This window comes from Arachis duranensis, chromosome 2, assembly GCF_000817695.3.
Source record: "Arachis duranensis cultivar V14167 chromosome 2, aradu.V14167.gnm2.J7QH, whole genome shotgun sequence".
Lineage (NCBI taxonomy): Eukaryota > Viridiplantae > Streptophyta > Magnoliopsida > Fabales > Fabaceae > Arachis > Arachis duranensis.
In genome coordinates, this window is record NC_029773.3 from 85823603 (window position 1) to 85838325 (window position 14723).

Here is a 14723-nt window from a genome sequence, read left to right on the forward strand (position 1 = left end):
CCCGCCGCCGCCGCCTCTTCTTCTTCTTCTTCTTCCGCCATACCGCCGCACCACCACTCGCCGCCGCCTCTCCTCCTCCCCAGAGCAACTGCGACCCACTCCCTGTTAGAATTTGGTTGAATTAGTCCCACATTGCTTAGGATAGCAAATGGAGTGGGTAGCCTAGACTATAAATATGAGGCTAAGTTCTCCATATTTTTTGCACCAGTCGGAAATACTTAAAGCTTGTATCTGACTTTTCTTTTCCTCTATACCTTTTGATTAGAGAGTGTTGTGAGGTGTAGTTAAATATTTGCTTTGAGAGTGTGGGTGTACTGGGGTGTCGGTGTTAGAGAGAAAGAAGTCTATGTGTTGTAACAATTTTCACATAGTGATATTCTCTGGTTGTCATTTGACAACGGCTGTGGTTTTTTCTCCAGTAATTGGAGTTTCCACGTTAAATTCTTGTGTTGTGATTGTATCTATTTTATTTCTCTGTGAAAGGTATTTTCTCAAGGAAAAATGGTGTATTATTCCCAACAAGTGGCATCAGAGCTTCAGTTCAGTGGGATTTATTCTTAGTATGCTCTGTGGTGCAGCCTAGTTTGACCTTCCACATCAGAAAAGAATTTTGTCCTGTAGCTTGAGGTTGATCTTTAGTTGCTGTTGTTGTTGCTGGAAGGCAGTGTGACACTGTGAGAGTGCAATTTGGAAAGGTTCTGGCTAAGGAAAGACTTGGTATTTAAGTGTGTCCATTGTGACCCACCTCTCTTTCCTGGGGACTCTTTCTAGTGCATGGTCTACAGTTGAGTTATACTATTTCAGTATACGGTTGCAACAATGTCAGGATATTCAAGTGCTGTGAAGCTTGAAATAGAGAAATTTGATGAAAGAATCAATTTTGGCTTGTGGCAAATACAAGTCAAGGATGTGTTGATACAATCAGGCTTGCACAAGGTGTAGAAGACAAGAAGTATCCTCATAGTAATACCGCACTACCATGGATAAGGATAAGTTGTGGCAATCGGGTCCACAATTGCACACGGGCATTGGTTGGCGTTGAGATGCAAGGTGTGTGGCGGAGTTATGTCGATGGCTGAAGAACTTTCAGGAAAAGTCAATTTGGAAGTTGCACCATGAATTTTCAGCAAGGTTTCGATCTGTACCAAGGCGAAATGCTTGGAGTGGTCTAATTCCAAGTGAGTATATTTTCATGGTAGAGTATGATAGTTCTCTGAACTATGATTGTCGATATAGACAATGGCAGCAAAGAATTGTCGGTGTTGACTATGGAAGCTGAAGATATGTGACTATTTCAATCAAGGTGGAGATTGTTAGAATTTGGTTGAATTAGTCCCACATTGCTTAGGATAGCAAATGGAGTGGGTGGCCTAGGCTATAAATATGAGGCTAAGTTCTCCATATTTTTTGCACCAGTCTAAAACACTTAAAGCTTGTATCTGACTTTTCTTTTTCTCTATACCTTTTGATTAGAGAGTGTTGTGAGGTGTAGTTAAATATTTGCTTTGAGAGTGTGGGTGTACTGGGGTGCCGGTGTTAGAGAGAAAGAAGTCTATGTGTTGTAACAATTTTCACATAGTGATATTCTCTGGTTGTTATTTGACAACGGCTGTGATTTTTTCTCCAGTAATTGGAGTTTCCACGTTAAATTCTTGTGTTGTGATTGTATCTATTTTATTTCTCTGTAAAAGGTATTTTCTCAAGGGGGAATGGTGTATTATTCCCAACACTCCCTTCCTTCTTTCCTTCCCTGTCTCAAACTCCTCGAACCAGAGCTCACTGCTGGCGAGTCTCTTCTGCTTCACCATTGCGCAGCAACATGGAGCCTCCCCTGCTTCACCACCGCCAGCGAGCCTCCCTGCTTCCCCTCCCTCAATCCCTGTCACAGAAGGAATCAAAGCTCACCGCCGCCCGTTACCCTCCATCCAGTCCCTTCCTGTCATGCCCAAATCATCGGCGGTCCACCACTGCCTTCCCTGTCCCCTCTTTTCTGTTCTCTATTTTCATAATCCAATTATCATTTTACTTTCAATTCCTGTTTTTGGTTAGTGTTAGATGCTTGATTTGATTCTGGATTAGTTTAGCTGGATTTTAATTTTCTGTTAGTTGATTTTAGAGTATTGAATTGCTGAATTGTTGTTGTTGTTGTTGAGCTTCTGTTATTGAATTGCTGAAAATTATTTCTGATGTTCTTCCGCTTCTGCTTGATGTTCTATTTTTGGTTAATGGTTCTTCTGATTTTTAATTTTGTTGATGGTTCTGATGACGATGATGATGATGACGACCATGATGATAATGGTGGTGGTGGTGGTGGTAGGTTCTGGTTTAACTTGGGTTCCTAGTTGATTTTGTTGTTCTGATGATGATGGTGATGATGATGATGATGATGATGATGACTATGATGATAATGGTGGTGGTGGTGGTGGTGGTGCTTAGGCTTTTGTTATGCTTTTGCTGAGGTTGGTTGATTTTTGGGGTGAAGGGGTAAGGGTATTTTCGTCCGGAAGACGATTTTAAAACAAACTGAAATCTTGGGACCGTTTTGTAGCGAAAAAAAGGCCGGAGACAAAACAAATTTTTGGCATCTACGTTAAGGACTAAAATCGTACTTATCTTTTTTTATATTGATATAGAAAAGTAATTCAACCAGTAAAAGAAAAATTGAAAATACTCAAGTTCAATGCACGGTGGACTCTCTCTCTATATAAATGCATAAAATACGCCATTGCAAACATCTTAAATTGTTAAAAGCTCCATTATTACAATTACGCTCTATATATATTTTGTTCAATTTTAAAATAATGAGAGATCAATAATATATATATGTATATGGTTATAGTTGGTGGGAGTAGTTACCACCGACCAACCGTCACATACAGTGCCTTTAGACACTTGAATAATTAATGGAAGCCGTTCTTTAAGTTTTTTCTGTTGTAATCATGAAAGAGATTCGTTAAGTATATTCTAATTCTGAAATTTTTTTTTTGAAAAAATGATATATATTTATTTTTTCAAACAACTAAAGTGCCAAGTATCTAAATTTTATTCCATAAAAAAGTTATATGATGATTTTATTATCATATCATAGAACACTTTAGTGGGCACATCAATAATTAACACCAAAGAATCATGCATGATGGTCGTTGCGCTTCTCTTGTGACCATATAATTCGCCATTGAATGCATGTGTATGTATATATACCTTAAGCATGCATGTGAAAGGACTACATTTTCAAGTTATTAATTATATCTTCTATATAAATGCTTGCCAATTATTTTTGACAATGATTACTTGACAAGTATATGTTCTTATTATGTTTGTTTCAAATTTTTTAAATATATTTTTCGTTGTCAAATGTCAACTTTATTATTCCCGTCAATTATATTTAATTTCATTTTTAGATTTTTTTTTAAGGGGGAGTTATTTAGGAGCCAGTTATAGAGATCAGATGGACTTTAATTTGTGATTAATGGAGAAAAGAGAGTAGTAGATCTTGTAACGTGAATAACAAGCAAAACAGAATTATTGATTAGTTAGGACTAGTTACGAATTAGTTACAACTTATTACAAGTTACAACCGTACATTTATCACAAACAAAATACATTATAGATTTGTTAACAAAAGTTGGCATGACTGCTTCCAAAGCAATGCCTACTCGGCTACTCCTATGTTTTGAAGTTGAAACTATCATGTCACGGAGTTGAAGCTTTTGAAAATCCAACTCTCTAAGGCTCAGTAAAGTTATTGGTTTCTTGCAATATGCTACACTTATTTATGCGGTGAATAAAGTAAGGCAGTATATGCAGAATCCGTTCACTCATTGGAAATGTGTGAAATGGATTCTGAGAGGCATTTAATTTGGCTGGCTTAATTAATCAAGGCCTGTTATTTCATCTTAGTACTAATTTGCAATTATTTGCTTTTCAGATTCAGATTCGGGCTCACATATTTATGATAATAGGCTCATCGAGTATAGATATTGTATATACTTATTACTTAAGATGCATTTGTTTTATAGCATGGTTTTGAAAAAATCAGATCGGACCAGTCAATCGAATCAGTCCGAGTGTGAATCAGCAACAATAACGGTTTGGTTCGCAGGCATAAACTATTTAGAAAAAAAAATCAGAAATGAGCCGCTGAATCGGCCAAGAATCGACAGGTTGAATTGGAATTAAAACTGGCAAACACCGTTTCATAGCATTCCAAAAAAAAAAAAAAAGAAAAGCCTCCTTCACTCTTCAGCTTCATGCGTGATTGCATGACCCCATCCCCCTTCCTAAATCAGAAAGCAATCCTAGCCTCCAAACTCCAAAGGCTTAAATGGCAACCCTAGCCTCCACCATCGCCGTCGTTCTCATCGAGCAGCTTCGTCGTGGTAGCCGTCGTCTTCGTCTACCCTTTGGTCGCTTTCATTTTCGTCTGTCCTCTGGTCGCCGTCGTCCTTGTCAGCCCTTTGGTCGTCGTCATCTTCGTTTACTCACCGAAAGTCAGTGCTCCCGTTGTCTCTTTTTTGCGTCGCGACAGCGCCGCCATGCTTGTTCGCAGGGTCGCGGTGAAGCATACCGGCAGAACCACTAGCGCCACTCTCGTTCATCGCGGCACCACCGTTGATCATCGCACCTCTGTCCTCGTTGCCATTCAGTACCCTGTCGTTGCCTTTAATCGCGATATCTTCTCCTTCCTCATTCATCGAGGCATCAACCTTGGTGCCATTGCTTTCGCTCTGCCGTGCGACAACAGATCCATAGTGAGTGAGGTTGCGTTTTGCTAAATTGAACTTCTTAGATCTAAACTCTCAATGTGCAGTTCTATTACTTCTTCTATTTCATCTCTAATTTTTTAATTTTGGCATGAAGTTTTTTATTAGTGGTTGCAATTGGTTTTATTGTTACCGAATTTGTGTTGCTGCTTCATTGTAATTACTAATTTGCAATCATATAATTTCTGTTATTGCTGATTTTAGATCTGAAATTGTGGTTGATGATTGCTGAATTATTTCTTGATTCTATCAAGATTGAACGCGTATCTGGTTGTCAGCAATGATTGAACCATTTTAGAGCTTTCCTTTCCGTAACTTGAATCATTGAATGATTAGTTATGCTCTAGTACTGTTCAATACTCTATACTCTGTATTTTTGGTATTGATTGAATCATTAAATGATTAGTCCACTACTAATTTTTTTTTGGTTAGTTTTTGAAAATAGGTTATTAATCTTTGTTAAAATTATGCTAAAATTTTGCTAAACTTATGATCAGTTGAAAATCTTGTTAATCTTTATTAAAATTATGCTAAAAATTGTGTTAAAAGTTTGTCAAAGCTTCTATTTGTTCATTATGATTAGTCTTTTGTTACAAAAAATAAATTTGTCATCTTTGTTTTTAATGAAGAAATAGATGAATTGTTTATCATCTTTGTTTTTAATGAAGAAATAGATGAATTGAATTAACACGATTAACTAGATAAATAGATGATCGAATATTTGTTATTGGTTAGTTAATTCATTGAATTTTTTTGTTTCCTGTGACTATCTTAATGAGTTCAATAGTGATATAATGACTAATGAGGGATAAAATGTTAATAATTGATGAAAGCAGATGTTATATTAGATTTTGGTTGATGTAGTACTTTATATTTGGAAGACATTTTAAAATTTATATTAGACTATAATTATATTTTAGGATATTTATTTATAATTTATTTATTATTTTATTATAAAACAATTTTTCGGTTAGAATATGGTTGGCTTGGTTAGACCTACCAATAAACCAGTGACTAGAACGGTTCAATGATCGATTCGGTTTTTAAAACTTTGGTTTATAGACACGAGATACTGAAACAAAGATATTGAGACATAAAATCGTGTTTGGCAGATGAGATATAAACATTGACATTGTGTCTATAAATATTGAATTGGTATATTTTGTGTCTATTCTGACAGAAAGAATATAATGATACTAATAAGAGACACAACTTATTTTTTAGGGCAATTTACCTATATAAAATAAATGTGAGAAACCTTTACCTGATTACAACAATTGGAAACTGGTTACGTGCATGTCTTGTTTCAATTTCTATATAATCCGTAGGAGCTAACCACGGTTTCCAGATTACACATAAACCGTGTCTGGCAGCAAAGGTTTACATGCAAGGACAGCTGAACGTAAATCGTAAGAGACAGCCACGATTTACTCTTGCAGAATGCAACACATAAACCGTGGATGGCAGCCACGATTTATGAAGAAAATGGTGTGTGCATAAAATCTTGGAAGCAGCCACGATTTATGCATGAGCAACTATAAATATAGAAGCCGTTGTTGGTGAGGGCGGATCACATTTGAGCATTCAAAATTTTGTGAAGTTGGGTGGCTGAGAGAGAATTCAGAGAGATTTGTGGTTTAGAGGGTCGGTTTGAGGTTTTGAACCAGTTGAGTGGTGGACCGATGGAAGACGAAGCTCGCATGTACCGGTTAAATGGCGTTGCGCATATGGCTGGATATATCGACTAAGAGGTTAGTTAAACAACTTTATTATTATTATTATTCTTATTATTATTATTAATGCTAGTATTGTTATTATTATTATTATTATTATTTTAATTGTGACTTTTTAATTTTTATTATTATTATTATTATTATTATTATTATTATTATTATTATTATTATTAGTAGTAGTAGTAGTAGTAGTAGTAGTAGTAATGTGACTTGTTAGTATTATTGTTATTATTATTATTGTTATTGTTATTATGGTTATTATTATTATTGTTATTATTGCGAGTTGTTAGTATTATTATTATTGTTGTTGTTACTTTTGTAATTCCTGTTGGTATTGTTAGTTTTGTTATTGTTGTCGTTATTAGAACTATTGTCATCATTAGAGTACATAGAAAACCAATGCTGGTGTATAATAATTTTTTTAAATTATATTAGATGTTATTAGTATTGGTCGTATGTTGAGGATTTTCATATCCATATTTTTGCAGCCTACTAGGATTATTAACGGTGTCAGGAGACAACAGAATATGCCTTTACACGACCAGATTATACCGTATCTGGAGACCGCGAGCTTGTATCACTTGGCTAGGCTGAACAGTCAGTGGTTCTGGGTTGATGAGTCTCTACTTAGCGCATTCATTGAGAGGTGGCGTCCTGAGACCCACACCTTTCATATGCCCTTTGGGTAGTGTACTATCACCTTGCAAGACGTGGCCTATCAGTTGGGTTTGTCGATCGATGGGGAGCCCGTGAGTGGGTGCCTGACTGACTTTGAGAATCTGATGGAAAACGGAAGACCGGCATGGGTGTGGTTCCGCGAGTTGTTTGGGGAGTTACCTCTCCAGAATAAAGTCAAGCAGATGACAGTGTGCTACACATGGTTCCATGAGCGGTTTCGGGTTCTCCCAGCAGATGCTACTGACAAAACCAGCGGTTGTCGTCTCAGCTGTTTGCGGACAAGAACGCAAATCGGGTCCACCTTTGCTGGTTACCTTATTTGGCATCGTTGGACGACTTGGGTAGATATAGCTAGGGCTCGATGGCACTGGCCTGGTTGTATAGATGTCTTTGTCATGGGACAAACAGAAACATTGTTAACTTGGCGGGGCCACTTCAGCTTCTACAGTCTTGGATTTTCTGGAGGTTTCCGAGTTTGAGGCCTAGTGGTTTCAATATCTTCGGGTTTTCGCTTGCATCCAGGTACGGATATATTGTTTTAGGTCCATAACTTGTTCAATTACATGTGTTGTTACCCGTTATGACATGCTTTGAATGAAACTTGTAGGTGGGCTGAGTATCTACCGAGGAACGATGGAGTGGATCAAAGAGTGGTGGCTGCATGCCTTTGTCTGGATAGATTGCGTGTCCATGATGTGAGTCATTTAGTTATCGCTCTTACAAGTAGTTCTTCCTGTATAGAGTTATGCTTTTACCTAACGTTACATTCTCCGATACAGTTCGTGTGGGAGCCTTATTCCTCACTCATACGATACACCTCGTGAACATATGACACCTAATTCAGGAGCGAGTGGGCACAACATGCAATGGCGTAACAACATGGATAATAGAGCGCCTGAAAGTAGCCACAATCGCATGTGTGATCCTTAAGGGAGACTCGATAGCTACCTAGCGAGAAGTTTTCAGTCGGTGTCGTCTCAGCCACCGTGTACTCCGACTGGTGCCTGTCATATAACGTGACGGTGAAGCACCTTGAGTCTCTTATGTTTCGATCAATAGCCTTCACCAACGCCTGACAAAATTCATGGCCAGATCCAACTTGCGCCTCTGCTGTTTGTCCCCGGAGCACGAATAGCTCAGCAAGCCTCCCGTAAGTAGACTTAACCAACGAAGTGACCGGGAGGTTGCGAGTTCCCTTTAACACGGAATTCACACATTCACTAATGTTGGTTGTCATGTGCCCGAACCGTCTACTGCTATCCTCGTGTTGGGTCCACTTCTCATACTCCATTCGGTTGGCCCAGTCACACATGGCGAGATTCTCAGTCCGCATGATGTCAAATCAATAATAGAACTCTGCTTCAGTTTTTGCATAGGCCGCATTCACCAGCATCCTCCTTGCATCTTTACCTTTGAAGCTAAGGCTAAAAATTGCTGCCACATGAGGGATACAGTATGCTCGATAAGCACGTGGAAGCAGCCAACCATTCTCGGGATTCTCAAGTGCAGCCTGTATGCCATTATGTCTGTAAGAGATAACAAGGATGCCCTCCTGTGGCGTCACATGCGTTCGTAGGTTGGACAAGAAGAATGACCATGACTTCGCATTTTCTCCCTCCACAAGCGCGAATGCTATCGGGAGGATGTTCGAGTTCCCATCCTGCGCAATCGCCAACAGTAAGGTGCCTCCATACTTGCCATACAAGTGGGTATCATCAATACTCACAAGCAGCTTGCAATGCCGGAAGGCCTCGACGCAGGGTGGAAATGTCCAGAAAAGACGATGAAAGTACACTGTAGATTCATCAAGCTGATCCCCAACTCGAACAGGAGAGGTCTTCAACACAGTAACTATCCTGGCCATGGTCAACTGTACCCCTAGCATCCAACGTGGCAACTCGGCATACGACTCTCCCCAGTCTCCATATATTTGTGCAACTGCCTTCTGTTTTGCCATCCAAACCTTCTGGTAACTAGGCTTGAACCCATAATAAGCTTCTGTTGCTTGTTGCAACACCTTTATCGTAACTGCAGCATCCGCCCTAACTAATGGAAAAATCCTTGCACAGATAACGTGGTAATCAAGCTGACGATGATCACTGGAAATAGAGGTGGCCAAGAAAGTGTAGGGACCGTTGTACCTCCTAACCTCCCAAGTGCCCTTTCGTGCACGGAGCGATATTCGAATCAACCAACTACAACCCTTGCTGAACTTCTTACATTTTCCATGATACTCAGATGATCCGATTCCAACACCTGGTACTCAACACCTCGACGGATGCTATAGTCCTTTACACTCAAAACATCTTCATCTTTATTCTGGAACAATTGTCCAATCTGAAATTCTGTAGAAGAACCCCCAATTGTAGCACCTCCGTTCGCCTGTTGACCCAGAGCCTCCAAGTTTAGAGTGGAGAATTGTGGAGGGTACTGCTGTGTGCCAGAACTTGAAGGCGCGTGTTGTGCATGTGGATTAGCACCTGTGTCATCATCACTGTCCCCAATGATATCTATAGGCTCCTGGTCAGAGTCATTGTCCCGCATTGCATTCTCTACTTGATCAGGCTCCCCGAAGCCTTGAACTTCATGAACTATGACACCACCTGTATCCCCCTCAAATGCCTGCTGCCAGACCCCAGGATTCTCCAATGGTACAGAACCAACTGCCTCCGTTTGTTCTAAATCAGCCGCGAAGGAAGGGGATGCGACCTGCGGAACAGATGGCCGGGTCGCAGGCATTGAACTAGACACACCGCCCGCGGCAGTCGAGCTATGAACTGGAGCTGATGCCCCAGAACTATCGACGCCAACCTCCAACTTCGCGAACAACTCATGTATTCTGACCTCCGGAAAACTCCTAACACAATGAAACAAAACCCTGATATCTTCATCAGCCGCTAGCACAAACGTATCATACTTAACACCGGTCGAGACTACTGTGATGGGAATCTTGTAGAATAGCTTCTTCACCCACTTGCTCCCAAATACCCCAAACTTCTACAAGATGTTGTTCTTGACATCTGACAAAGTGCTTGATGAACTAATGAATTCACTCAATGGTTCTCTGTCAGTGAACTTCACACCATATTTTTTGCTTCTTTTGATTTTTCCAAAGCAATGCACTAAGACAAGAAAACTCTCTTCCTCACTTGACATTGTGATAATGATCTCTTCACCAGCTTGAATCTCACTCACATATATATAGAATTTCTCTCCTCATAAACCGTGGGAGCTAACAATGGTTTATGCCCATTCGAAATCCTTCATAAACCGTTGCTGCTAGCCACGTTTTATGCACATTTGTCTTCATAAATCATGGCTACTTCCAACGGTTTCCATCTCGCATTCACCAAGGGTAAACCGTGGCTGCCTACCACGGTTTACGTTGAGCTCTTCTTGCATGTAAACCTTTGCTGCCAGGCATGGTTTATGTATAATCTGAAAATCGTGGTTAGCTCTCACGAATTATATAGAAATTGAAACAAGACATGCACGTAACCATTTTCCAATTATTGTAATCAGGTAAACGTTTCTCAACTTTATTTTATATAAGTCAATTGCCCTATTTTTATTTTTATAATTTATTTTAATTTATTATTAAATAAAATATAAAAAACTAATTTTTATATTTTTATTTATTTGTGTCTTATTTTATTTTTAGAGCCAAGCTAAGCTAAGGTCCCTTTTTTTTTTCCGTGGACAAGTTTTAAACAAGCCTCGGGAACACAGGTCAAGCATTGGGAGTTTGGGACAGAGTGTAGTAAATATAAAAAGGGTTCTAGTAAATATAAAAAAAAAAAGTTTTTCTAAAGATTATTATTTTCACTTACATTACAGGACATAATACATACACTTGCTTAAATATTATTAAACCCCTAGTATTTTTATTCTCAAAAGATTAGGGGGAATACCACCTAAATGTACAAATCTAAAACAATAAGACAGACGATATCTTTTTAAAATAGTCTCTCAAAATTTGAACTATCGGCCTTGCAAATAAAAATGGTCTAGAATCCACATATTTTCGTTAAACTGAATGGCCTTATTTGCATTTTTCATATTTAACAAAATTTTACGGAAACAAAATGAAGAGAGAAGCAACGGAGAAAAAAGGAAAAAATCATAAGGAAAAAAGTACAGAAATATTTTATGCTAAATTGAAAAAATATGATGATAAACACATAAATTATTTGAAAACAAACGCGTAGATGTTTGAAGAAAAATTATAAAAAATAAACATATAAAACTTTTTAATTGAGCATATAAATTTTGTGACAATAAGTTGTTTTTGTGACGATAAAGGTAAATACACAAACTTTAAAAACAATCATAGTAAACAAATATATAAATTTATTGATGATAAATACATTTTAAAAAAAAAAGCAAATATAGATATTTTTAGAGATAAAACATAAGTGTTGTGATAATAAATACAATTATTTTTTAAGATTAACGCACAAAACAAGAAAAAAAATTTAAAAAACAAAAGCTAAAAAAATAAAACAAAACAAAAAGATCGTAACAACAGAAAAACACGTAAAAGAAAAAGCAAAAAATAAAATAAAATAAAATAAATATAAAATTAAAGTACATGGCTCACTTACAAATTCACTCATAAATTTATGTGAATAGTTTTTCTTTTAAGTAACGGACCAAATTTGAGCCGATTTTCATTACAAACGTTTATGAAGTAGTTGTAGACTTTTATAATTGAAGTGATTAAAGATTTTTATGATCAAAGTGATTGTTTGTTTTAGACTTTTAGTAGTTAAATATTAAAAACAAAACTCTTTTATAATTTAATTTTAGGATTACATTATTTGAATTTACATAATATGTAAATATGTGAAGCACTATTGTATTAGATTTATGATTATATAAGATTTATTAAATATATTATATTTTAAAATGCAATATTCATATTATTTTCATAGATTTTTTTATTCTATTTTGAGGTGTAGATTTTAATATTGTAGTAGTTATTTATTTATTAGGATCAAAGCATTTGGAAATGGTTTATATATAAATTTATTTATCTAAAAAAAAAAACAAGCTACAGGTATGGCGGCAGTTGAAAAACACCACGGAAACCAGCTTTAATTCCATTTAGCCTTTTTGCGGTGGTTCAAAACCGCCGCTACTAGTCAAGGTTAAATTCAAAATCCTGTTTTACGGCGGTTGTCTAAACTGCCGCTACACATCTTCCGTTCCTGTTTAAAGCACATAGCGGCGGTTCCAAACCGCCGCAATTTTCCGAATGTCTCTGGCGACAATTATTCCAACGGTTCTTCAAAACCGACGTGGCTGCTTTGCCAACGGTTGACCTGGCCGCGCTTTGATCACCGCCGGAACCCAAAAATAGCGACAGTTTTAACCACCCAAAAAACCGTCGCCACTTCTCTGTTTGTTGTAGTGAACAATGAGCCAAAATTTAAAAACATAAGTTGATTCGTATTTTAAACAAGTTAAGAAAATGTCAATACTTGACTTAATTTTTATGAATTAACGAGTTAAACGACATGGTTCGTTTTTTCTTTTAAAAAAATATTACACAATTTTATCAATTTTTTTAGTTAATATTCATATAAATAATATACATTCATATATTTTCATAATAATAAGTTATCTATAATAAAAATAATGAATAATACAAATTCATCAAGTTTTACATATATAATAAAAAAAATCAAACAAGACAATTCGTATTTATTTGACATATTAATATATTATTTAACTCTTCAATTATCTAAATGGATCCAAATTGACTTATTTCTAAATAAGTCGTAATTTTATTAGTTCGATTCATTTGTATTTACAATCGAATCGAACTGACATACGAATCATAATTCGTTTTGATGAATCTATTTGCTTGAACCAATTAATTATTGAGTAAATGGTCAAATTCATCTTTAAAAGATCATGCGATTTTCAAATTAGCCATCGAAAAATTTTTTAATCAAATTTATCCTCGAAAAATTTAGTTAATCACGTTATTAATCCTTCCGTTTATTTCTTAGTTGACGTCATTAACAAAAGCTGACTGTTCTGTCTCATCAGCACATTGTTAAACGACGTCATTTTGATGTTACAATGAGAGTTTGATTAAAACGGTGCCGTTTTGACTATCACAGCCTCCTCTTGAATTTATCTTCCCATGAGAAGAGGAAGAAATTTTCTTCATAGGTGTAGTTTATCAAAGGAGAAACTGGAGGCACTATTAGAGGCAGGGAGCCTTAGATAGCGGAAGAGAAGCTCGACACGAGATAGATCCAGAGGTGGCAACCGATCTAGGGACAGTGACGTTGGACAGAGGTGGTTAGCAAGCTTGAGGCAAAGCTAATTGGCCGACACGGGGTTCAATTACTGATCTGAGGAGGACTAGAGAGGCGAAGCAGATCTGACCTCAATGAGTGAGAGAATTGGTGTTTTCCTTAGCATCATAGAATGCATTTTCAGCAAAAGTCTTAGCATCTTCTGATGTGACTCCAGCGTCTTCAACAACAACAACATCATTCAAATTCCTGCAAATTTTTACACACATAATCATACATACAATTACTACATACAAGCCAAAAAAGAGGTAGAGCACAAAAAATTTTGATGCTAATGTGAAGAGACTTGAACATTAAACTGAAAGCAAAATCCATCATCTGAAAACAAGACGCAAGGAAGTTAGTGACTATGAAGTTTCAGGTCAAGGAAGTTAGTGACTATGAAGTTTCAGGTGGGATTTTTGGGGCGGGTGGGACTGGGTCGGATGGGTTTAAATCTTTGTTGGATTAGTCCATAAAAAAAGTGACGCCGTTTTATGTGTTAGAGATGTAAATTCATGTCTGTTAACATTGTTAATAAAAAAATTGATAGAAAAATTAATGTAATTAACTAAAAATTTTTCGAGAACAAATTTAATTAAAAAATCTTTTAAAAATTAATTTAAATATCGCGCGATTTTTCATAAACGAACTTGACCATTTACTTATTAATGGTTAGGTTAACCTTATTCATGTTCACGTAGCACTACCGAATTCCGTTTACCATGATGTTGCGTATGTGTATGTGTATCGTATGTCATACTTTCCAGGAAACAACGTGCAAATGTATTATTCTACATTTCTACCAAGCGTGTGAACATTAATCGTGAATCATGTCATGAATCATCATCATTTTGATATATATATATATATTTTTCCATATGAAACCTACCTATGGTAGTGCCATTTAAAGTCGTCTCGACTCTCGTCACACATATTCTTTTTACAGTATTTTATGTCACACTTGTTATCTTCCTATTGAATTCAATTTTGAACTTGTGCATACACGACAATTTACTCATTGTACTCCACCCGTTACGGTCTGAATATTCCGTACATAATTCATGTAAAAAATGTGACATTTTATATGACACTCGATTTTTTAAGTCTATATATAGTTTTCTTTTTCCTTTTTCTTAATTTAATCAATTCAAGTTTCTAGTAACTTTCTACTATTATTTTAGGAATATAAAATGCACAAAAAAAATTAAAATTTATCTTATTTAATATTTATTAGT

The 14723-nt window shown here is 36.7% G+C and overlaps 1 protein-coding gene across 1 annotated transcript; it reads right to left on the reverse strand.

Moving 5' to 3' along the window:
- Positions 1–8516: 8516 nt before the first annotated feature.
- Positions 8517–10330, reverse strand: LOC107475640 (uncharacterized). Its single transcript, XM_016095303.1, has 3 exons — positions 10176–10330; positions 9395–10031; positions 8517–9335 (listed from the first exon to the last, which is right to left on the reverse strand). The coding sequence occupies exons 1-3, from the start codon at positions 10328–10330 to the stop codon at positions 8517–8519; spliced, it is 1611 nt and encodes a 536-aa protein (XP_015950789.1).
- Positions 10331–14723: the final 4393 nt, after the last annotated feature.

Bases quoted from the DNA above. Each gene is read 5' to 3' on its own strand.
- LOC107475640 (XM_016095303.1), bottom strand. From the start codon at position 10,330: ATGTCAAGTGAGGAAGAGAGTTTTCTTGTCTTAGTGCATTGCTTTGGA. The intron at 10,032-10,175 runs GTAGAAGTTTGG...TCATTGTGTTAG, and splicing joins GATGTCAAGAACAACATCTT to GAGTTTTCCGGAGGTCAGAA. The intron at 9,336-9,394 runs GTAAGAAGTTCA...CGTGCACGAAAG, and splicing joins ATCTGAGTATCATGGAAAAT to GGCACTTGGGAGGTTAGGAG.